General features: G+C 39.7%; 1 protein-coding gene across 1 annotated transcript; it reads left to right on the top strand.

The window, feature by feature from the left end:
* Positions 1–99: 99 nt before the first annotated feature.
* LOC142968425 (putative ferric-chelate reductase 1) lies at positions 100–22,739 on the top strand. Its single transcript, XM_076108679.1, has 14 exons — positions 100–469; positions 4,731–4,867; positions 5,575–5,672; positions 5,805–5,946; positions 7,270–7,467; positions 8,282–8,383; positions 8,517–8,661; positions 10,397–10,504; positions 15,080–15,195; positions 16,022–16,108; positions 18,150–18,241; positions 20,149–20,207; positions 20,370–20,500; positions 22,650–22,739. Exons 1-14 carry the CDS (start codon positions 100–102, stop codon positions 22,737–22,739), a joined length of 1,875 nt encoding a protein of 624 aa, XP_075964794.1.
* The last annotated feature ends 3,364 nt before the right edge of the window (positions 22,740–26,103 follow it).

Here is a 26,103-nt window from a genome sequence, read left to right as displayed (position 1 = left end):
GGCTTTTGGGAGCGCATGATTGGCATCGCTAGAAGAATCCTCAATTCAATGTTTCTCCAGCAAAACACTCGCCTAACCCATGAAGTGCTTTGCATACTAATGGCAGAGATCACAGCCATCATTAATGCACGGCCACTCCTACCTGTGTCTACGGATCCAGACAAACCCTTCATACTCTCGCCGTCAATGCTCCTTATACAAAAGACAAGAGTTCCACCTCCACCTGGAGATTTCTTGGACATGGACCTGTACACAAAGCAATGGAGACAAGTCCAGGCTCTTGCCAACCAGTTTTGGACTCACTGGAGCCGTGAATACTTACCTTCCTTACAACACAGACAGAAGTGGACGCTGCCACATAGAAACCTTCAAGTTGGAGATCTAGTTCTCCTCAGGGACAAGCAGACTGGCCGCAAACTGCTGGCCTATGGCAAGTATCACGGCCACGTTCCCTGGAAAGGATGGACATGTAAGAAAAGTCAAGGTGAAGACGACTGACCAAGGCAGTGTCAAGACCTTTCTTAGACCAATTACAGAAATTGTTCTACTTCTACCCAAGGACTGATCAAGAGTTGAATGTTCTTGAATCCTGAAAGTTTGTAGTGACCTCATCACATAGGTCAGGCAGGTAGTGTGTTTTCTAGCAAAATAATGTCCCCTTGCGGGATTAATAAAGTACCTTTCTATCAATCTATCTATCTGCCATGCCATGACACAATTTCCGGTTTAATCACTTCCAGTTTAATCATTTCAGGTTCATGTAATTTCGGGAAACTTTGTTAGCGGTAGGAAAACCAGAGAACTGCATGCTCTGAAGAGTAATCCGCTTGCATCCACTTGGAAGCATCTTAGAGGCAATGCCGTAAGTTTATTTGACATTGGACATGTTAAACGTTGTATATCAGTAAGGATTTCTTAAAAATATGTATAAGTTACTTAAAAACAGGTTTATTTCCAATTGTATGTAAGCTTTGTGATGGAAATTGTCCCTGTGCTAGTACCTTTCTACTGTGACTTAGCTTATGTGCATTACTCACTATCAAAACTATCAAAATCAAAAAATGTGACATATGATTGTATACCTAGCTGAATGGTAACAAGACCATATGGGGTATTTCTGTCTTTGCTTCCATAAGAGGAAGTAACTGAATGGGGGTGCAGTTTAACCAGAAAATGGTTAGGTGTGAAGATTCCCAGGGATAAGCAAGGGTAATAAAAGACAGATGTCTTTGTGTGACAAGGCTCAGAAGAGGAATGGGATGAATGGAGGTGTCAATAGGCAGTTTGAAACTGTTGATCAATTGTTCTATTGAGAACACATGCTAGTCCCCCACCCTGCGCTGAGGGGCTTGATAAGCAAGAGACACTGGACTCTTGGCCAATCCTCTGCAGAGTGAACTGCACTCTGTATGACGATGAAACCTTTCTGCGCAGAGAATAAATATTCCAAAGACAAAATTCTTTTCTCAATGTTTCTTATTTCAGTATTATAGGACTCACTCTGTACTTTTAACTATTTTTTTCCACCAAAGCTTACAGCAAATGTAGCTGTGATGAATGTTTGCTAATGTGCAAATGAGCAATGTATATTTACAAATAAGCACAATGCAATGTATAAGTACGTAGAATGAATATTTTGTATTGTCTTTATTTTCAATTTTCACCAGGATGTTAATGTGGAAGAGTGACAGTAAATGGTCAAGCTTACTACAACTCTGTCTTCATTGGCTGCGGTTTAACTTGGTGTTTAATCAGAGTTTCGACACACTGCAGGTTGATTACGGCTGGTGTGAATGCCGCAGATATTTTATGATAATCATGTTTGAGCATTTTACTCATTAGCCGTCATGTTTCAGTCATTTTGGGTCTGTACTCATGGGCAAAGTGGGTGAAAGTTCTCTGGAATTCTGTTTGGACTCTCCATGAGTCATGGCTTCTTCTTCCCGCCTTCTTTCTCTGTTGTAATGTCGTCGGTGTCTCGCGTTCAGATCATCCTTGTTTATATTGTCATCAGTGTTCATTGACGGGGCTGTAGTTGTGGACGTTGACATGGTGCCTGTGGGTTTTAATGAATCTTGTTCGTCTACTTCATCCTCAGAGTGTTGAGTGGTGGGTGTTGGCTGTAATGTTGATTGTGCCTGGAGAGTATACGGCAGCGGCGGTTTGGAGTCCAGATCAGGATCCACTGAAAAAGATAAAGTTCAGCAGTATATTTTCCTTTTTCATCAATTTATCTGTCTTATTGTTCTATGTTTCTTTCTTATTTGTGTCTTTCTGACCTTTATTTCTTAATCTCTTTCTTTCCCTTATTTGTGCTTACTCTCTCCATATACTATATGCTTTCCAGTCCGCTTTAAACGGTTTACATAACTGTTTTCTCTCTTGGACCTTATTTTATGTTTTTTCTGCTTTGCCTGTTGTCTCTCTGCTCCAAACACGTTTTGAGTTGATCCAATTGTTGTAGGCTAAAACTGCCCTTTTCAGGAAAACCCCATTTTTATCCATTCTTCCAATTGTTCGACAGTCTGGCTGTCTTTGTCCCACATACATTTATTATTAGAGGTACAATTTTATCACCGGGCTGCTCAGGCTTGGACTTACTTTGACTTTTCAGAACAATCTGGTCCAATCAAAATTTAGTTCAACTTTGAAAGGATACACCAAATTGTCTTAAATACTACAAGTTAACACCCTAATGTGTGAGAATAGCGGTTTACCACTTCAAAGTGTTTGTTCGACAATAAAATGATTTGTCACCAGGTAAGATTATTTTTCCCAATTCCAGGATCGGAGCAGCAATCTCGAACCCCGTCTGAGGAAAGCTTCTCAGCTTCCAGGAGAAATCAACTATTCTTTGCATACTTCTGTCGTCCAACAGAGTGAAGATTACTCGTCTGATACCATCCTCGTAGCCATGTTGGGGTGAAATTAATTTTATTAATTTCCCTGTAATGAGTGTGTATGTATTTAAATATTTTATTGAACACTTACTTATAATTTAAGTGTTAGTTTGTTTATAATTCAGCTGAATGGTCAGAGCTCTTTCACCACAGATGATTCGAAGGTCTAACAACAAGTCAAAGTTTTTGCAGAGCATATATGCTTCACACAAACTGAACATTCTGTTCCAGCTGCACGTTATCTCATCTCCCCCCTTCGCAGGCGTACTCCCTTTTCAGATGGAGCTAAGATGTCAAGGCCGGTTGACATGTGCTGATGCTGAGCGTCGGGAGGGCATCAGGTTGAGATTACAGCAAATCAGACATAGAATACATTTGTTTGGTGGCGAGTTCTCTCTCTCTCTCTCTCTCTCTCTCGCTCTATGTGTACAAAACCTGGCCACTGTGTCGTGGTTGGTGCCCCACCATTTTTGCAGCCGTAAGCGGTCATTATGGTGGTTACACTTTTCAAAACACAGCGCAGACAACGTTCACTGCAGTATTGATAATGCAAAATGCAGAGGTAGCCAGGGCAACACATCTCACATGTGCTTCCTCCGAGACGCACACAACAGCGTTCTCACACTATGCCCTGGTGACAGACTGTGACAATTGTAGGGACGGGTTTGGGAGAGGAGGTAGTTAATAGTTATGAAACACACATACACACACACATGGTATCATCTAGGTAAAGGCAACATGATTTATTTATATCTGTATATGACACAAATACCAAAGAAAATAAGAAAATATTTATTTAATTGAATAGTTTGTTATAGTTTTTATAGTTCATGAAGAACAAGTCTACAATTTTGTTATTGCTACTCACTATTTTAGCCCAAAAAATGAAAACTATCATGGTGATGGGTTTTACCTTTTCGAGGTGATATATAGCAAATGGCACATTTTTTTGTTGTGAGGGGAGTTGTTATGTGATCGTCCATCATTTCACTTATTATTTTTTTACTTAGTAAATATAGTCAACAGAGTTTATGGTGTGCTAGTTTGCTTTGTGATTGACAGGTCACTGCCACGGCGTAGTCTGGCCATGGTGTTGTCCGTGTTTTCGGCTTACAACTTTAACCCTTTCAGTGTGTTTTCAGTTCATGAAAGTTTTTTGTAACATTTTGTTCCTCAAAATGTTTTATTCGGTAGTGATAACAGCTGAGTGCAGCGCCGATCCCCAGCCGCTACTGTAAGCCCAGAGACACAGTGGGGTGGAAACAGTTTGCACACCATTACTGTTTTGAACGGTGTGTTTTACTAACCGTTAACAGCTACCAGAAGTGCACACACTGCTGTACCTCTCCGCCACTCAGCTGCTGCAAAGCAGCCAGATGGCTTGGCGAGTTTACATTTGTGTTTTTGCAAAATTGTATGACGTGTATTGTAAGACAACTTCAATCACATAGCGTCTTTGCAGACACACTTGGCAAATATGCACTCTACTGAGTGCGCCTTTCTTGTTATGAATGTAATACCTTTCATTTCTGTACTGTTGATAAGACAAACAACATTTTTTAGATGTTACCCTGGGCTCTGAGAACTTGTGATGGACATTTATACTGCATGTTTTCAGATGTAATGTATACATTAATTATATGACAGACAGTTAAAATAATGAGAAGCAGCCCTAATCTGAAAGTCTAGTGTCTAGGTGTCTAGTGTACTGAAAATAAATTAGCATGTGATTTGTTAAATGTTTTGCTCAGTGTCCGTAATATCTGAATTCATTGTCAGTTGGGCTTTTCTGGCTTGAAACACTGAGCTGTTGTTATTGTTTTTTCGCAGTTCAGATCCAGGCTCCTGCCTCCACACCATTCATTGGTTTCCTGTTACAGGCTAGAGAGGTAGGAGGTCGGTCTCCTGTGGGCTCCTTTACTCCGACAGCAGGGGCCACTCAGCTCCTCACCTGCAGCCGGAGACCTGTGAGTTCCCTCCCATTCAGCAGACTTTACTGTGAACAACATGCAGGCCTACAGCAGGCAAAACAAATGAGAAAACTTCTCCACACCGTCTTGCTTACTTTGGGAATATGTATTAATTTACAACATTTTGCTCTGTTTGACCAGAGGTGAAGAGATGAAGGTCAAACTTCATCGGGATGAACAACATCGTAAATGATTACATTTTCCAGCAGCAAGTGAGACAATGTGTTGGATTTTTAGTTTTATTCAAGTTGTGCTTTCCTCTGGTGATCCAGGGAGTTATTTTGAGAAAACATTATACTATAACATATCATACTATACCATACACTTGTGCTATTCCACGTGAACTGAAAACTGAGATATTCCAATTGTCATTGTTTCTAAATCTTCCATACACATGATATCAGTATGTACTTACACAGCTAACGTTAGTGGCAGCTTAGCAGTAGTGTCCCTGTGCCTGCACAGAATGCTTTCAGTACGGAGTAATTTGGCTGTGTTAAGAACTCAATACACAATAAATGTAGGTACGTTTAAAACAGAAGAAAATAGATACATCTGTAAAAATGTTAATGTTAACCATCTGGAACCTTCAGATAGCACATATGATGACCACCTTTTCTCTTGTTCTCTGTCTCCGTTTGTTTATGTGTGTGTGTGTGTGTGTGTGTGTGTGTGTGTGTGTGTGCGCACATGCATGCGTCCAGAACTCCGCTGTGTCCCACAGATCAGATTCCGTTAAGACCTCCATTCAGGTGACATGGAGATCAGAAGCATCAGGAGACATTAAATCTATTCAGTTCCAGTAGGAGTGAATTAAACTATTTTGTTCTATTCCATTCCTTTCTTTATTGCTATTCTCAAGTGGGTCACCAAAATGAGCTTTTACTTTGCGGAATCCCTGTGTTTCAACCTTGATTCATTGGTGTCTCTGCAGTGCATCCTTGGTGCAGAACTACAGGACGTTCTGGGTTGATGTTACAACTCCTGCCATTAACTTCACTAATGACAATAGTGGTGGATCTACACCTCTCCCCACAACACCAACAACCACAATATATCAACCTGCACCACTTGTTGTAAGTAAATGATGATGAGGAACAAGGTGAAACTAGCCGTCAAACTACCAAACTAGAAACTAAGCTGATAGCCACACGGGCCAAATACGGTACACATTACAATCTTCACAGGGCTGAAATCAATTAGATGAACTATAGTTAAAGTTCAGAGGTTTAGAGTGATTGACTTGCTCTTGAGATAAATTTGGGTGCACTTTGGGTTTAGGCATAGGTGTCTTGGCTATCTGTCAAACCCAGACCCTTCTGAGGGCTCATATTCTGGGTTTGTAATGACTGTATAACTTAATTATCCGCCCCTTCACCCTGGGACCCTTCGCCCGACCCCCTAATGTTTCAGTGGCCTGACTGAAGGGTGCGGTACCACCCCTTCCCACAATAGCAGCCTCGATGAGGAGTTGGAGGAACTTTGTGTTATTAAAAAAAAATAAAAAATTAACATGCAATTTAAATCCATCCTGCTGTACACCATTATCGGTATTAAAAAATCTCCAAACATCTGCTGAGCTTTTGCATATTTAGCAACTTTATTAGACCCTGGGGCTGATGAGGGTCTACTGTTCCCTGCAACTCATCCGGTGTTGCTGAACGCTGTGAGGACCTAATGCTATAATGGGTGGTTTCCGGTGTTGCTGAACACTATGATGAAGTCAGCTATAATGGGGGGGTATCTGGCATCTTTCCCAACTCTCACAATTAGTTATTTTTATTTCAGATCTCTTTAGCTCTTTTAGCTATTTTGCGTTCAACCTGAAAAAACAATGTATAGACAGCTATCCTTGATTGTTCTAAAATATGTTCTACTCTTTAGCAAAGGTATTCATAATTCCCTAATGTCACTGACTCCTTTTCGCTTCCAGGGCTGAGTATTACATTTTGATCCCTTTAGCATCTGTAGACGCATTTAATTCCAATGTACGCATCCGTGTCGTTATTAGACACTCAAAGCAACGAACATAGTATTAAGAGCAAGACGCTTTATAAGGGCGGGCAGGAGGAGTGGTGGATGGGAAAAAACAAACACCGGACTTTTACTCAGAGGATAAGCATTCCTGTACCGTGTGAAACCAAAAGCTTAGTTATTTAGAAAATATTATGTTGATTGACGTTAGCCACTTGATGTTTCGCCACTCAGTCACATGCAGTTACATTGGTAGCTCATGTTAAGTTACACCCACACTCATTTCAAGCCAAACCATGATGTTAACATTTCACGTTAACCACATGTTACAACGTAAACCGCAACCATGCTTGAACCTTAAGCGTCCACATTCTCAAAAGCTTGCCCCCTGGTTATATGAGGATGTTTTTGTCTTTTTCCTGCAGGGAAGTATCACCAGTGCAGATTGTGGTGTCACCAAGCTGTGTTTCAGTCAGCCTTCAAACTGTAACCCTACAGCCAATGCTGAATGTTTTTTCATGTCAGCCATGATGTTGTCTACAACTGCTGCAGCCATCCGCTATGAGATGACAGGTCCATCTGATGGATATGTCTCTTTTGGATTCTCAGATGATCAGATCATGGTAATGTGAAGACAAAATCCATTCAATGAAAGTTTCCTGTTTTGTAACAATCCTAACAATAAGACTCTTGAGCTGCATTTTTCACATACTTGCCTTCATACTTTCTATGTACTTGGAGGATTAAAACGTATATCAATCTTAGATCAGATCAGGCAGAGTATCCATCACCAACATCGGAAATATTTCCCTTTATAATCTCAGACTGCACAATTGTACATTACAACTCTCAAGCAGATTACTTTAGAGTTATAAACATTCAGCAATGTTCATTCCTTACCACACATTCTGATATACAGCCCCCACAGTTCAGGTGCTTAATTCCATCTTGTGGATACGTAGTGCCACATTCTAAAGACACACACAAGCAACACTCTAAAGGAACACATGATACATGGGGGCTAGACATCATGCATATGCTAATGCATGGTTAAAGCAAGTGTATCATGAACTAACATGGTCAATGAGCTCTGTAAGATTGCAAATAAGCACGGGTATGATGTTCGTTCTGTCTTTTCCTGTTCTCCAGAACAGGAAAGCAGACATTACTTTAGAGCTATAAAGCAGATTACTTTATAACTCTAAAGCAATCTGCTTGAGAGTTGTAATGTATAATTGTCCAGTCTGAGATCATAAAGGCAAATATGGTCTTTAGAGAATATCCAGCTGTATTGTTATCCCAACCAAACACTGCCGATACTGATTTTTTTCAGAACATCTCAACAGTTTTGCATTGATTGCTTGAAAGTTACTTGTGTTTGAAAAAAAACTTCTGATGAAAGCCTTCGGTTTTATTCTTAACTCTGTCTTTCTGCAGGGAAACGATGACATTTATATTTGTGGCATTGGCAGTGACGGCATAGTGCGGTTACAGCATGCCTTTTCAACAGGACAAATGGCTCCACAAGCTATTCCTCTGGTACTGAAGTTCATCTGACACCACTGATTTATATCTGAACAAGGTGTAAAGCCAGAATTCTGCTTGTCATATTGTGAAACTGCACGTTAATGTGTGGATTCAACTTGATTTTAAAATGATATCTAACCACCAGGGTAATGTTTCTGATGTGAGAGCGTCAGTGCTTGATGGGGTTATCAGCTGTTCCTTCACCTCCATAAACATCGTTTCTACTCAGAGGACCACTGGCTTCAACAAAACCTACTACCTCCTGTTTGCCCATGGACCCAACAGCAAAGGTAATTTAGGTGTAATTACTTCAACGAGGGCCTCCAAATGGTCTTGCCACATGGAAAAAAAGATATATAATGAGTCAGTCCATGAGTCTTTTAATTTCAGAGATTTATCTTAATGAGCAGGTTTTGTAGTTTGTGATGTACCAATAAATCAGTTGTGAGATGATTTTTCCACTATTAAAGGAACAGTTATTGACATTTAGGGGGATTAATAGGCAGCAATGGAATATAATATGCATAACTAAGTTGTTATGCATATTATTACAAGACCAAAACCAATAATTTGTTAGTCTGTCTCTCAATACTTTCTGACTTCCACATCCTGTCTGTGAATCCCAGTCCCAAGCCCATTGGTTCCTACCGAAGATGTCAATCCTTAAAAACAGCTCACAAAATCTACAGTTTCCAGCAGGAAGTTACTGGTAGTTTTAGTCCCAGGACTACTTTTCAAGGAACCAAAAGGTTCCTTCAGCCCGTTGTTGTCTGATTTTCCACAGCAGTCTAAAGACCAGGAAACTGAGGGGGGCCGCTGGCGGTCACAGAGATAAACACTCTCTGCAGGCTGCAATCCAGTGTGCTCACTTATTAAATCTAAAAAAAACATGTTTAAAAAACAAACCAGAGGTTTTGTTTGACTTCGTGATGACATTTACTGCTGATGGACGTTGGATAGTAAAAGAAGTGAAGAGAAGGGAAAGGAAACTAATTGCGTCTGTCTTCACAGTAAATCATCTGTTGCATGTTTGGTTATTAATTTCTGCTTTATAACGTTATCGTCCAACCAGGGAAGGTCAAATATTCTCGAAAAACTTAATTTGGACCCTGGGCAGTAGAAAGGTAATTAGTTCCTAAAATGATGTCTAGTCAACTTTTACAGAGGAGCAATATAAAGCATGCCGACTGCAAACATTACAAACTGGCAAGGGATGTGTACACAGGACAGGAGGGCTCTACAGCGGGTGATTAAAACCGCCCAGAACATCATTGGTACCATCTATTGAGTATCAGTGGTGTCGGTGAGAAGAGGAGCCTGAGAAGAGCTATAGGAATATTAAAAGACAAAACCCACCCATCCACAACCTGTTCATCCTGCTGCCGTCTTGAAAGAAATACAGACGGCACCAGATTTCAAAACAGCTTATTTCCGCTGGCTGTGAGACTCCTTAATTCATCCTCTACCCTCCATATATAATTAGAATTATATATTATTAGAATATTATTATATATCATTTCTTTTGTATTTTTCCTATGTATCAAAATGGGGCTACAATCTGAATTGCATTGTGCAATGACACATATAAAAACCTTGTAACCATGTAGGAACATTTCTTGCAGATGAAAAGGGGCTACATGTATAGTTTCATTTAAAAAACAACATTTTACTCAAACAGGAAGAAATGGTGCATTTGATGGGGACAATTTTCAGTGGTATATTTAAACATATTTGGTGCTTTAGTGAGTATTTCTGGCAGCAGGACGGTGTATTGGGATTGAGTCAAAATAAACTACAGTTTGTGTGTTCATGGTTATGAAGGAACTTGTCACCCAGTGTTCTTAAAAGTTTTGAACAATGGAGCTCTAAAGAAAAAGACATAAGGGCATAAAGAAAAAAGATATATCAGGCTTCCTTAACAAGATGAGCAGCAGTAGTCTCTTACTTTAACTATAGTTATAATGTTCAACAAAGAACTGGAAGCACAATATTCAGCGATGTCTGTTTCATGCATATCTCCTACAGGACAAATCCAGTTCCATACAGGTACATTCATCAGCTCTGAGGAAGTAGACATCTCCAGACCTCGGATTGTCAGAAAAGCAGGTTGGCCTCATATCATCAAAGCACATGGTGAGATCCCAGACATATGTCAACAGTAGTACTAAATACAACCATAAACTGTTGTTTTTTAATGGAAGCCAGATGATTTACAGATGATAATTACAAATACTTTCCCAAAAAAAGGCACGAGGCCTGTTTTAACAAATATACATCAAAGCAAAATTATGTGTTATAGGAAGGAAAAATACAAGCAAGCAAAGTAAAAAAAACTAAAAAACATCCAGGTTCCATATCAATGTTCATTACAATAACCATCAGGAGAGCCATCTCTTTTTTTATATGAGGGGCTTTTTTTTTTACTCTCCTTCTCCTTTACAGTGCAATGGATCACAAATGGAAATAAAATGCTAAATGTTATAATAAAAGTTTAAAAAAAAACCGCTATTACTTGTTATACTGTATGTTACTTATTTTACCTGACCTATTGTGTGCAAAGAAGATAAAAAAGACATAACAACACGGCTAACTCCTGGCTTAGGGCTAGGGTTTTTGTCAAATCGGTGATGATGGTAATTTTGACCCGGCTGAAAGGCTGGGGGCCTGTTTTGGAATTGATGCATCAGTGCATCACCTTGACATCAGCGCAAATGCCTGTAATTAAGCATCACTGAGGCTGTTGGAGAAGTTGTCGAAAGTAGCCTGCTGCAGAGTAGAGAGGGCAAGCATTTGGTGAGAGAGGGAGTTGCCAATACATGTCGCTGTATTATAAGCCCTGGAAAGCAGGTCATCTGTGGCTCAACATTTAGGGAACCTGGCATCCAGCCTCAGAGTCTCTTTAGGGGAAACTATGAGGGAAGGAATAGTTAGGACAAATAGGACAAATTTTCGGCATCCTGCATGGCCGCCAGGGTTTGGGAGAGACGGAAGAGAGCCATAGTGTCCCTCCAGCATGCATGAAATTCCCTCAGATATTCATCAGGAGGAACAGTAAAGGTAGCAGGGGCTGAAACACGCCTGAAGAAGACACTAGCATGCAAATGTTCTGCCTGCCGTTAATCTAGCTACAGGCGAGCCAGTGCCTTGCAAATGACAGACCCAATGTAGCTGAAGAACAGGAACCAGGCCCAGAAGCATGGGAGGACCCCTCTTCGCCATACTCAGTAAAGAGATTGGCTGAAGCTGCCACTGAGATAATGTTCTCCTCGGGAACCAGCCCTTCCATGGGTGGATATGATGCATCAGCCTTCCCCGTACCAGCACCGAGATGGAGGGTCAGGATAATCGAATTCATCTGGGCTAGTTCAGAGGTTAGCAGATCTCTAGACACTGTAGAAGACAGCTTGTCTGACTTAACCTTCTTAGAGGGAGCTTCGGCATTCGCTGGAGCCCGATGTTTGAAATGGGTAGGTTGGGCTGGATTCAATTGCCCTGACAATGGGAGGTTCCACCAGCCTAGCAGCCCATGTGCGGGTCCTCCGATTGGCTCTCCCTAGATGCTCAAGGCCAAAACAAGAGGGGAGAGCCCGGAGAGTTAAACATAGTGATGCTGGAGAAAACCTGCCAAAGTCAGTCTGAGGTGACAAGCCAGGAAATAGTCTGTACGGCAGGGGTCACTAATAGGCGGAGCGCGGTCCTGATATGCACCCAGATGCTGTCCAATCCAGACCTGGACGTATAACTGATGGATAATTGAGAATTATACCTTTTGGCAAAGCGCTTCTATTTGAACCTGCATGACTTTTCTAGCCTTTACGGCACTCCTTTTGCAGTCCAGGAAACACACCGACCAATTGCATGCATTGTAATTCATCTCACGTGACGCTACTCAGCCAATCGAATGTGTATTCAAAAATGCATTGTGAGTCGAGTGAAATTTGCACACAGACAGGGGAGAGAAGGGGCGAGATAGAGAGCAGTGGGAGAAGTAAATGAGTCGGAGAAGCAATTTCACATGGCGTGCTCTAAAAAGAGAAAAGTGGACCGAGAAAACATAGCTTTTAACAAAGAATGGACGGACTCTTATTTGTTCATTCTTCCTGCTGGCGCTACTAAACCACTCCGTCTCATATGTTCAGATACCATGGCCATTATTAAATACGCCAATGTGAAACGCCACTACGAGACCAAACATACATCTTTAGACCAAACATACCCACTCCAGTCTGAACTGAGGGCAAGATGTTGAGATGGGTAGGGATTGTTTATTATAAAGTTGACTGAGACCGTTATGATGTGAAATGGATTAAACAAAAGAGAAGAAAAAAGTGAACTCCAGTCACACTTTCATTTTCATAAATTTTTCTAAAGTCAAACACTTTCTTTTAAGATGCAAGTTTTTTAAAAGTTCTTTTTTGTGTATTTTATTTTTAGATGGAGCCCTTATTTTACTTGAAATTACATTTATGTATTTTTATGTATTTATAATCCATCCAGTTAATTTTGAAAACTGAAAATAATAATTGTTCAAATATAATTGATGTGTACTTTCTTTATTTGATTTGACAGTTGTTGACTACACAGAGACGTTGTTACTACTACTAGGCTTCTTGAATATATGGCACTAAATAGCGCAAATTAGATATTATTGTAATGTTCCGGACCTTTGCACGACGAGATATTCTCAATCTGGACCTTTTGGAATTTGAATTGAATACCCTGCTGTACAGTGAGAGGGAAGTAAGCACACTCTTCACTTACACGGCAGCTGTCAATATTAGCATCGCATCAAGTTAGCCTGAGCGAGAACACTCTGCTAACTGTGAAAGCAGTAATGTTACAGAAGACAATGTATACAATGTCAATATTTGCTTAGTCTAACTAGTGTCCCACCAAGTTAGCCTGAGCAAGGACACTCTAGTAACTGTGAAAACAGGATGTGACAATGTATAACTCCACAGTGAGAGGGCAGTGGGAACACTGTCTTCACTGACATGGCATGCTGTCAATATAGCCAACACCGAGCAGACACGCTCTCACTCAGTTAGCTTGAGCTCTGCCAACCGTGGAAAAAGACAAAGAGTATCTTTAACATTATAGAAAACAATGTTAATAGATCTCACGGATTGATGTGCAATTTAAGTCTATACTGTCTTTTTGTTCTGTTTTTCAGTTTCAATTTTTTCTTTACCATCTTAATATTTTATACAGGCTGTATGTATGATACTATTTCCCCTAATAACTGCCTTGAATGCATCCCATAGCATGGGCAGCTCCACCTCCCCATAATCAAAGGCAATATATTCCAAATAGACTTGAATTTCCCCCTCTAGTGCTTCTTTGATTAGCGGGTTATCAAGTATACCTGAATTAGGCTAAAGAGTTTCTGGAGTTTTGGTTTAAATTGATAGTAAGATAGAGGGGGCTATGGTTTGAATTATCAATGTATACAGAGTGTTGATTACAAAAATGGGCATAATCTTGGCCTGCCCAACAGAAGTCCCTCCCCTCCATATGTCAATAATTCCTGCCGAACAGTATATATTTTCTTATTTGTCTTAGTTTGTCTGGTAGTTGGTCTTCATGAGTCTAGTTTATAATTCTAAAATTCCTTGGGCCTCCAAGGCCATGATGTTGAATATTTGCCTATGGAAGTCCCATTCACTATTTGGGGTTGCATATACATTTAACAAGGTAATCATAGTGCCTTCCAACTTTCCTTTAAACAGCACATACCTCCCTTCCGCCCTTTTTTCCAGTATGTTCATAAGTGAGATAATTATTTATTAGGATTGCTGCCCGTCATTTATTGCCAGATTTATTTATATATATTTGAAGAGGCATGTCTTCCTAGTTTTGTGTGTTCCGTTTTATTTAAATGGCTTTCCTGCAGGAAATCAATATCCATTTTTTAAATTATGTTAGTATCTTACCTAATTTTACTGAATTGTTCACCCCATTTATATTATAGGAAGTCATTTTTATCACTGCATACTCTGCATGTATCCCCTTTCAGCCCTGTTTTCAGTTGCCTTGATACCTTTGACCATTCCTCCACTTTAACCAAAATAACTGTGATGAACAAAGAAAGGTTAGAAAAACAAGGGACATTTCAATTTTAATTCTTAAAGCTGCCAAACACCAGGTCTCAACTTTGGCCTATAACACTGTTGCGTTTGTAGTGTTAACTTTTATTAGATTATTTTGTATAACTCCTCTTCAGTTTACTTTTGATTTAATTAATGTAAGTGGCAGTGGGACAGACACAGTCTCTAGAGGGTTTTGAGTATGTAACTGCTCTAATGGAAGTGCAGAGAAGCGTGTAAGACTCCAACTTTGCTTCTTGGTCTCCACTCTGGGTTGTCATAGTTAAGATCCACAAATAAACTGGGTCAGCTTTCTAGATATGAGATCTGCTATAACCAAAGTAGGATGAATGCCGTCACTCCTAATCAGACCAGGTCTCCCCCAGAAAGTCTGACAATTATATACGAAGCCTACATTGTTAATATGTGCATGGGTAACACAACACTCTTTCTTGGTATTTATTTTTAAATATATATGCATTTTTGATTCCTGTCTCTGCTATAAACTTTCGTAGTCACCTCACAGAGAGAAGTTTTGTATCGGAACAAGAAACAAAAATGGATGTTGAGTCATAAAACAGTTTGGTGTTTTGCAGCATTACAACTTTAAATTGTGTTTCAGGGGCACTGACGCTGATAGCCTGGATGACCATCGGATCACTTGGAATGATGGTAGCCAGATATCTGAAAGGGGTGACCAAAAGACAGACCCTGTGCGGCAAAGATGTCTGGTTTCTGGTGAGATTCAGATACAATGTCTATGTGCCATAAAATAACTTTGTTATGTATCGCACATTTCATCAAGTTGTTTTATTCATTCTCAGAGAGAGACAAGAACAAAACATTTGGAAAACCAGCCACAAAATTAAATAAATTATAAAATTCAACATCATATGAAGATAGACGGCCCGACTATGTAAACAAAGCAAGAATAGGCTTGAATAACGCACACAGAGGGAAAGCAACTTCATTCTCTGCTCAGGTAGACATTACTCCACTATATCTCTACATAGCAAATTGTTGTTTGATGCTATATTAATGTTCAGAATGTTAAATACAGCTTCTTTAAAGGATAAATTTGGTCACAACATATTTTATTTACTATATAAAATCAAAACTTACTGTGTAAAATGTCAAAAACAATGCCAAATGTCCTTCATAATTTACCAAAACTGAGATCTCTTCATTTTGATTACTGTGGATATTGATTAGATAAACATTTTAGATGGATAATAGATGTGTCCAAATTATCTCAGCAGGAACACTGTGCATCTAACCTGACTTTAACCATGGCTGCACGCTACCAAAAAATGAAATTATTAACAAAAAATACGTCACATTTAAAGGAAATACACTCACTTGCCATCAAAACCAGATTCTCATGAGAGAATATCAGAGTGTGGGTGTGTTTTGTTATTAATGTTAAATGGGTTATTGTAGTAACACCCTTCAGAGAGCTTGTTACAAACCTGCCCTCTCTTAGGTGTAGTTGATTTTGCACATCTTCTGAGATCTTTGTGTTCAACTTGTGCTGTATAATGTTGCAATGTTTTTGTTCCTCCAGGTCCACGTTGCAGTGATGAGTGTGACAATAGCAGCCACAATCATCGCCTTCATCCTCTCCTTCTCATATGTGAAAGCCTGGTCTGGGGTCAGTGTAATGCAGCACTGCTGGGACTCAATCACTTTGCAGCCTCCTGATGTATTGCTCTTGCTGTATATATATATACAAACATGGGAACCTGGGAAAGAAATAGTGCACATTTCTACCCAGATCTGTTCCTATTAACCCCGGATCTGGCCTTATTTTACACAGATCTGATTGGGCTGATTGTACCCATTATCAGCTCCTTTGTTTTGCAGACATTGAGATGGAGGTTGTTGTCCTGGCACAGACTTATTGACAGTGTTGGAAGTGTAGGTGGGAACGTAGTTGTGTCAACAGAGAGTACAGAAGAGGGCTGAGCACGCAGCACTGATGGGCTTTTGAGGGTGGAGGATGTGCAAGTGCCTATCAGCTTCAGGTCTGCCTGTAAGGAAGCTCAGAATCCAATCAAAGAAGGTGTGGAGTCCTGGGTCTCTGAGCTTGATGATGAGCTTAAAGGGCACAACAATATTGAATGCTGACCTATATTCTATGAACAGCATTCTTATATATTTTTTTGAGTGTGAGAGTGCAGTGTGGAAGGCTAGGGTGATGGTGATCTGTTTGGCCTGTAAGCAAATTGAAATGGGTCAGGAGGGCATAAAAGTAATCGTCAGCCCATGCTTAGATTTTTAACCTGGTGCTTCTGAATTGGGTAAGTCCGTACAGTAACCTTGGTACATCTTCTTCGATGCATTTACTGATGTAGCTAATGCCTGTGTCTGTGTATGTGTCTACGTTGTTAATGATATATTGGCTGAACTTTCTCAGGCTGGCGTTGACAAAACCCTCGGCCACAGTAAAAAACGATTTAATCACCCTCTGGAGATAATAAGGATGGCATCCAATCATAACATGCTCTTGGAAAGGAGAACAGTCCAAAAAGTGTATCTCCACATCTGAGCACCACTAGTTTTTAATCAACATGCAGCACACAGTGCTATCACATCCATTGACTGTTTATGTCACCCATGTCAATTGAGAATCCCCTCTTTTTCTTCAATGGTTCCCCCTACTCTCCCTCTCTCACTTATCCTTATTTCATCAGGACAACGTAAACAGTAATTGCACACTCAACGTCCCGTCAGTCATATGTCTTGGCATTTTGGAACCCCAATTGAGCAGTGATTTTACACATGTTTTACAATATCATGAAATATATTCTGGGTGTGAGTCACAGCAGGCTGATAAGTGTGCTCCGTTGCGTCTTAGCTGTGTAACGGCAACAACAGAAAGTTTGCTGATATGGCTGGGAGTTGTGGCGGTGCTGGTTTACTGAAATGCACACGGACCATGGATGTATTATTGACAGGTCCTCGAGGCAGCTCTACTCTTTCTTCTTCTCATGCTGGACTGAGGACAGACTGGACATTCCAGTGACTCACTGTTGTGATGTTCACAATAAAACTACGTCACCTGGCGGGGGTACATAGAATACATGCAGCCAGCAAGACGGGGTAACTGTGAGTGTACGAGCCTCGGAATAAAAGCCTGTTGCTGTTCATCAAGTCGTTGTTCGTCTGGTGTATAACTACACTACAGAAACATTACAACTATCACCTCTCAAGGATCAAGTAGTATTAAAAGATGGGCTGGGGCTAGTCATGCTAATTAGCATGCTAATATCTGAAGATATCTCTGCAACACAATACATAGACATCTTTGACATAATCTCAACACTGTATCCACTTCACGTTCTGGTGATAATATGAGTTACATTTTTAACGTTTCAAGCTGCAATTCTGGCCATATTTTACACATTGCTCCTTGAAATGCATCCACTTGCTGGGATTGTTCGATTAAATTAGTATATTTACATTTTGAGGATTATTCGGTTGTTGCTGTGCAATGGCATATCATCTTGATTGTATTTGAGATTTCCTTATGAGTTTGATGCAATACAGTGTTCCGCTTATTTTGTCCAAATATTCCTCAAATATTGATCGCAGATTACTTCAAATGGCTTTTAGTGATTTAAAGTAATCGTTAACAGTTTTTAGGGTCATCGGATTATGTCAGTGAATAATATCAGTGTTGCTGTTTTCAGGGAGCCCATCCTGTGTTAGGCTGCCTGGTTATGATCCTTTCGTTCCTCCAGCCCATACTGGCTCTGCTGCGCTGTGGACCACAACATCCACGGTAGGTACGTTGCTGCGTGTGCGTGTGTTTGACTCAACAAATCCTCAAATCTATATGTAACGAAATAGGCCAACAGTTATCGGTGCTCTGCTTACGTGGTGTCCCTATCAGTAGGATGAAGACACATCATTAATTCAGAAACACAGTTAACAGCTATAAAAACATACATTGCCTTCTTAAACATATATGAAACAAATTAAAACATAGCTATAATTTAAAACAATGTATAACAAACCATTCTAATTAATTTAATCAATTTAAGGTGAGGTACATAAAGAAACAAAAGTAAATAAGCAAAACCAACATCACTTTTACAAAACACCAATCAGCGCATTAGAGTTTGTAAAATTAGCAACTGCCCAATAACAGAAGAAAAGGAAACATCAGGTGATCTCTAGGATAATTGTGGCTGATGGAAACTTCAAAACTTCAGTATAATCATTATCATCATTATCAAGCACCGTCTGCTTTGCCGTTTGGCAAGTTTTGCGTTGTAAATGTAGCTGTCCCATGTTGTTTACATTACTTGCTGCATTTCAGTGGCCTGCCTTTTCTGGGCATGAAAGCTGGTTGACTGAAAATCTCTCAGCATTCAGTTCAAAACACATAGTTTCCAATAAATCTATGATCTTGATTTTGTACAAAAATGTCACGTGTGACACATGGTAAAGATTCAGGGCTTTGTTTGAAACATTTGGTGATTAAGCCCCTTAAACCCACAGCTTGCGTCGTCTATGCATCGGTCTAGTTTGTTAAGTCAAATATGCTGGCCATGGTTGAACAAAGATGACTTTCATGCTTAAAGAAGCCAAATTTAAGTGTTGTTAGAGACGGGGCACAAACTGCTGAGAGAAAACAGTCACACAAGCACAAGCCTTTGTCAGGAAACCTTAATATAGTTTGTAACTCAAAAAAAAAAAAAATCTAAACTCAAGGTCCACCTACAAGCTTTTTCTGGAGTTATTCAAACACATTTCACGTTTTTCATGAGCAGTTGTCATGATATTGGTGAGACTATATCACTCTGAACCCGAACCCACACTTATAAGATAAAATATCAGTGTTGAAGAAGCTAGCCTCTTGAAGTCACAGGGAAACAGCATTTACCACAAACCTTTCAAAACCTCTGCTTGTACACACAGTAGATATTAGGCGGGTCATCTTCCAATCAGAAGATTAGTGGTTCGGTCCCCGGCTCCTCCAGTCAATGTCGATATGTCCTTGGTTAAGTAGGTTCCCGAAGTGGTGTACGTGTAGTGTAAATGGTCAAATAGTTCTGATGGGCAGATGAGACCTTTGGTCACACCTGCCATCAGTGTGAATGCTGTGAATGGCTGAATGACATGTATTGTTAAAGCGCTTTGAGTGGTTGGAAGACTAGAAGGCCATTAACCATTTCCAAGTATATTCCCCCTGAGAGGAAGACTGGGGTGGTTTATGACATTACTAGGGAACACTACATTGCCGGTGGATGGCCGGAGAAAGAACAAGGAGGATCACATCTGACAAGAGAGACCATCCTTGAACAGAAGAAACCACCTTTTTACAACTACCTATTAACATGTGACCAAAGTTCCATAATTCACATGATGATACCTGACATTAGCTGATCATCTTCAATAATCACACAGGCGGGAAACACACAAGGCCAGGAAGTGAAGATTCTGAAACAAGAGACAACAGGTAACTGCCAAAATAAGACAGGAAATGAGACAAAAAGCGAAATAAGAAAACATAACTTATAGAGGGGGACCAGGATGTGACACCGACGACGATCATTAGATGTGATTGAAAGCTCCTAACAAGCTAGTAAATGGACCCTGAGTTTGTACTGTTTTGTCAAACAATGACAGACCGTTTCTTTTCAGCAGCTGACAATTTAATATTTTTCCTCTTTTCTTTTACAGACGGTTTCTGTTTAACTGGTCCCATGCTTTAATTGGAGTATCTATAAAAGCTTTAGCTGGTAAGATTTTGTCTTACATTATGAACTGATAAATAACCTCAAAGTTGCCTGCTTCAGTACACTCTTTGATACAAATTTAAAAAAGGATATTCCATATACTAATACTACTGTCAGCCCTTTCTACAAGTTTTTAAAATTCTGTGTTCTTGTGACATCACACAGTTGCAGCCATATTAACAGGCCTGAAGTTGATTGACAGCAGTCGGGACCAATGGCTGATGAAGGTGATGGGTGGTTTGGTTGGCTGGGAAGCTGTGTTCTACATTCTGTTGGAAGTCCATTTAAAATGGAAGGTTAACAGTGCGGGTAAATATATAAAATGTAAATATATAGTATTTGTCTCGTAGTAATATTATTATTACTAGGAAATTTGCAGTAGAGATTACAATTGAACTGGGACTCCACCTCAAAGGCTCCCTAAGAGATTTTCGTTTCTCTTATCATAAAGCAGGTGCTATAAAAATACTGTGAAAGTATCAAAATGCTCAATCCATGGAAAATTCACGCCGCTTATTCAGAAACTACCTTTAAACCAGCATTCAGCATTTTCATACTCTTTCAGTGACACAACTGTATAATATATCGACAATTTCACAGCTGTAAACGTAAACATTCTTATTGTGTCCCAGTTTATTTCCGGTTGCAGTGTATGTGAATGACATCATCTGACAGAAGGTAAAAATGAGCCGAAGCTGTTACCTAGCAACTAGGGATGGGGGAAACAATCGATACACCATAGTATCACGATATTTTGCGTGACTACATTGTATCATACATGAATGCCAAGTATTGATCTTTTATTATATAAACTGCATTGCAATTACGTATGTCAGGATAAACCAGATTTGACCCATCCTGACTCAGTCTTTGAGAAATAATGGTTTAGAGTCATGTGGAATATTAACATCAACTATAATGTGTGAACAAAGCTACTGTTCATGTTTTGTTTTGTCACCCAAATACTGTTTGTCTTACTGGCATTGTGCACAGATATTATGGTATTCGCTTACCTACAACAAACACAGTAGCTAGGGGTGGGTATTGTTCGGATTTTATCGATACTACAACTCTTATTGGTTCCTTTTCATTACTAAATAATTACTTGAAAAAACAAAAACATTATTTTAAAAATGAATAAATACAGATCAGGATTAGAATTTATTTATATAAAAGTCTTTAATATCTCTCTAGAAACAAATCTTAAATGTCAATTAAATACATTTAAATCCTGAGTGAAGTTTATAAAGAATAAAGAACACAAACATCAGTAAGTATCAGTCATTCCTCCTCTCCTCTATCCTCCCTCTGCTGTTTCATTGCCTGCAGGTACCGCTGGTAGAGGAAGGAGGGCTGCTTTGTCTCAGCAGCAGAGATGTTTACGAGAACAAACTAAGCTAAACAGTTGTACTACAGACAGACAGCTTTAGCTTGTTTTGAACAATTTGCTATCAGCCGAGCTAGCGTGATGTGCTTGTGTAAACAGCAGTGGTGGATAAGAGACTGCGAATGGAGCCGATTTAAATTATGTTTCGCATTTTTTTTTTACATGTTTATGCTTGTTGAACAGATGTATTGATGAAGTATTGACTTTTTACTTGCAAAAGTTTTATTGCACTTACAGTAAGAGCGTAGTTATCGTAGTAATTAACATCGCGGCGTCTATGCATGCTGACTTCGCTCTGTGTGTGTGCTTGTGTATTTGTGTTTGTGTAGTTGGAGGAGCTCAGCCTCAACACAGGAGATGGACGCTGCAGTGTGATAATAAATCAGCCTATATCAAAATATTTTTAAAAGTGCAGATAAAAGAACTGATAACGTCAGAGCTTATCAATACTCCGGTCTTAAATAATTTAGCACTGGGGCCCTTTTAATAGCGGGTTTCGGTACCCATCCCTAACAGTGACTTTTGCTAATAACACAGCTAATAACTCGCTCCTAGCAATCCGGCCGTGGGACCCCCTGAATGTCTTGGTGGTGAGCTGAAAGTTGAATTAGTCTTTTTTTTCAAATTCAGATAGATAGGTAGATGAGGTTATTCTACATTCTACACGTACAATATGTGTATCATCAATGGTGATGAAATCAGCTTCATTCATTTATTTATATTGAGGTAACAACTAGCTCACCAGCTACAGCAGCACATGCAGATTCATTTGTTGCTCCACTTTCTGGTGTAACCAAGTCTGTTTGTTATTTGGGTCCAGTTGATGTTGTACACCTTAATTGATGGGTTTGAGTAAGATATTAGTCTTTTTTGGACTACACATACAAAAATATTGACCGTAGAAAATTTGTATAAGTATCTTGCAGCAGCTTTAATTAATCTATTTTCTCTGGATTTCAGATATTTTGGAATCAAAAATGGTAAGACAAAAAAGGCTAAAAAATAAATAAAGTAACAATTACATGCTGCTGATTTCTAATGTAAATTGCATATTTCAGATAACAGTTGATGTCCTGCTGATGGCTCTGTTCTTTCTGGGACATTTTGCCTTTTTGGTGACACTGTTGGTTGGAATCGGGAAGTCATAAGAAGAGCAACAACAGAGCAAAAACAACCTGCTTAAGCATGATCATTTCTAATATTATATAACTAGAATTTGTGAAAATGCTGAATCATTTTTTAAATTATTTTTTAATTATTTTAGTCAAAGGCTTGAAAATGTTGTGTAAATATAATAATAAGATTTACAATGTTTTGTGTTGTAAAGCCAGATTTCTTTTAAAATGTTGATACAAATAGTGAATTTACACCTCATATGTATGTTACCATGCATTTATGTTTGTAATTATCTAAGTAGACATACATTATAAGTTCAGAGATGATAAGCAACATCAATCAATAGTTATAGACTAGTTAGTTATAGACTGTGCTGTCATTAACATTTAGTTATTCTACTAACCACTCAAGTAATGCTGTCTCTTGTATTTCAACTCAGTCCCTTACCAAATCTTTTTTGTTACATGATTTTATCAGATGAAATGTCACTAACTTCGAGCTGATTGTAGAGTCACGAATGATGGAGAACATGCAAATTGTGTGCATTAAAGTAATTAATTAATTGAAGCCTGCTCTTCTGGTGCTGGTTCTGATGGAGTTCCACCAAAAATAGAGGAAACCTAGAGAACCCAGTCAGATAAGTGCCCTCACCTTAACAGCCTCACTGTACATCTTTAAATCTAAATGCATCCTTCATGTATGTGTTAAGGCATACATCAAAAATATTGGAAGTGAATGTCCTTTGAATTCATCATACATGGCTGTCAGTTTATGGAGGACCATCCAAAGGTGTTCACAATGATCCACAAATATCTCACCATCCACAATCATGTATATATGCGTTTGTATTGTGTAAGTCAAAAGTGATATGCCAATATGCATAACTCACCTAACATCAATCTAATCTCTTTCACAGTTCAATAATTCAAGTTCATTGACTATACTTACAGTGTTCAATACATAGTGACTATACTTTTTAGTTTAATACATTCAGTGATTAGGCTTTTATGGTTTAACACTTCTATAAGTAAATATACTGTAAACATACAATATCCACCACTAGGGGTGCTATTGAACATGCTTAGAATGCTTTTAATACTTAAATTCCTCACAATTACGGACCAAGGAGTCTAACGCATGCGCGAGTCAGAGGGTGAAGCAAACTCTGTGGCGCAATGAAAGTGCGGGCTGAGGTGTGATCCCAGCCCTGTGGGGTTGGGCACACCACCGGCCCATCTCGCCCGCATCGTCGGAGAGATGGAGCGTGCGTGCGCACGCGATAGGACCCGAAAGATGGTGAACTATGCCTGGGCAGGGCAAAGCCAGAGGAAACTCTGGTGGAGGCCCGTAGCGGCCCTGACGTGCAAATCGGTCATCCGACCTGGGTATAGGGGCGAAAGACTAATCGAACCATCTAGTAGCTGGTTCCCTCCGAAGTTTCCCTCAGGATAGCTGGCGTTCAGCAGTTTTATCTGGTAAAGCGAATGATTAGAGGTATTGGGGTCGAAACGGTCTCAACATATTCTCAAACTTTAAATGGGTAAGAAGCCCAGCTCGCTGGCTTGGAGCCGGGCGTGGAATGCGAGCCGCCTAGTGAGCCACTTTTGGTAAGCAGAACTGGCGCTGTGGGATGAATCGAACAAGACGATGCTGACGCTCATCAGACCCCAGAAAAGGTGTTGGTCAATATAGACAGCAGGATGGTGGCCATGGAAGTCGGAATCCGCTAAGGAGTGTGTAACAACTCACCTGCCAAATCAACTATCCCTGAAAATGGATGGCTCTGGAGCATCGGGCCCATACCCGGCCGTCGCCGGCAACAGGAGCCACGAGGGCTAAGCCGCGACGAGTTAGAGGGCCGCCGCGGTGAGCACGGAAGCCTAAGGCCCGGGTGAACCTTCAGGCAGCTTAAATTTTTTAGATATTATGGCTTGAATGTTGATTGTTTTTTAATTTGATTAGTTTGCCCTTCAATCTGCAAAATGTGTCATATTTCAACCATATTTAAGTCTTTTTCCAATGTGCCTTTTTTAGCTTCACTGATAGTGGTGTATGAACCTTCAGGCAGCTTTAACCTCTTCGATATTATGGCTTGAACCTTGAATGTTTTTTAATGTTTACACTTTAATCTTCAAAATGTATCATATCTCAGCCTTATTTAAGTCTTTTTCTAATGTGCCTTTCTTAGCTTCACTAATAGTAGTGTATAAGCCTTCAGGCAGTTTTAACTTTTTAGATATTATGGGTTGAACATTGAATGTTTTTTAATTTGATTAGTTTACCATTTAATCTGCAAAATGTGTCATATTCCAACAATATTTAAGTGTTTTACTTTTACTGCTTTTTGTGAATGTCACATATATTGGTGAATAAAACCTTCAGGCAGTTTTAACTTTTTAGATATTATGGCTTGAATGTTGAATGTTTTTGAATATGATGCATTTACACTTTACATGGTTTATGCCATGAGCCCGGTGAAACTAACCACCGTATTAAAAAATCTGATTGGAGATATTCTCATGGCGAAAGTTTTGAAAGACGGAAACTTGTTGATTGTATGTAGAAATGAAGAGTAAAGAGAGCGAGTGGACAGGATTAAAGAAATAGGGCGGTTTAAAGTAGTGAGCACAAACCGTATCCAAAAAGGGAGGAAGGGAAGTAAAAAAAATAAAAATAGGATCTGTAAGGTGAAAGTTGTAATAACACGCCATGAGATAGATGTCCTCTTTTGGAAAGGTCAGCACAGGCATGGTTCCAATGGCCAGTATGCAGTTGGTTTCGCAGACAATCACAACAGGGCTGAAGAGTGGTCTCGCCTGAAGAAAGGTGTTGGAGTCTTCTGCAGACTGGAACAAACACAAAAAGAAAAACAAATATGACCATTAAAAACAATTCACTCTTTGTATCTTATGGTGACATAATGTGCAAATTCTCATACATGCACAAATCTCTTACCTCAAGGATGTGAAGCTCAGCCTCACTTGCATGTCCTACCCTCTTGGGTGGAGCCACAGGTGATGGGAACATGTCTGGCAAAGCCTTCATCATTGCAATTGAGTGCTTTACTGTTAAAAACAGTCTCATTTGATTTACTGCAGCCAGTTATTTAAACAAACATCAATATTTTTAAGGGATTCTCCAGATCAGAGTGTGTGTGGCCTCACGACCTTTTTGAAAACACCATAAAACTGCCTTCTCGAAAAAGGTCCCCCAGCGGGTCTTCAGTTCAGGTATGAAGTGGGAGTTCCCTTGATCGAGGATCCGCTGAAGTTCATCCATTAGCTGACAGACAAAGAGATAGAAAATAAATATTAAAATCTACATTCCAATTAAAACAAAAAATGGTTCTCCTTCTGTAGAAGTGCTCTGGGCCAGGAAAGAGATCACGCAATTCTT

The sequence above is a fragment of the Anarhichas minor genome, unplaced genomic scaffold, assembly GCF_050575085.1.
Source record: "Anarhichas minor isolate MPS153535 unplaced genomic scaffold, ASM5057508v1 ptg000001l, whole genome shotgun sequence".
Lineage (NCBI taxonomy): Eukaryota > Metazoa > Chordata > Actinopteri > Perciformes > Anarhichadidae > Anarhichas > Anarhichas minor.
This window is presented reverse-complemented; position numbering and strand designations above follow the sequence as displayed.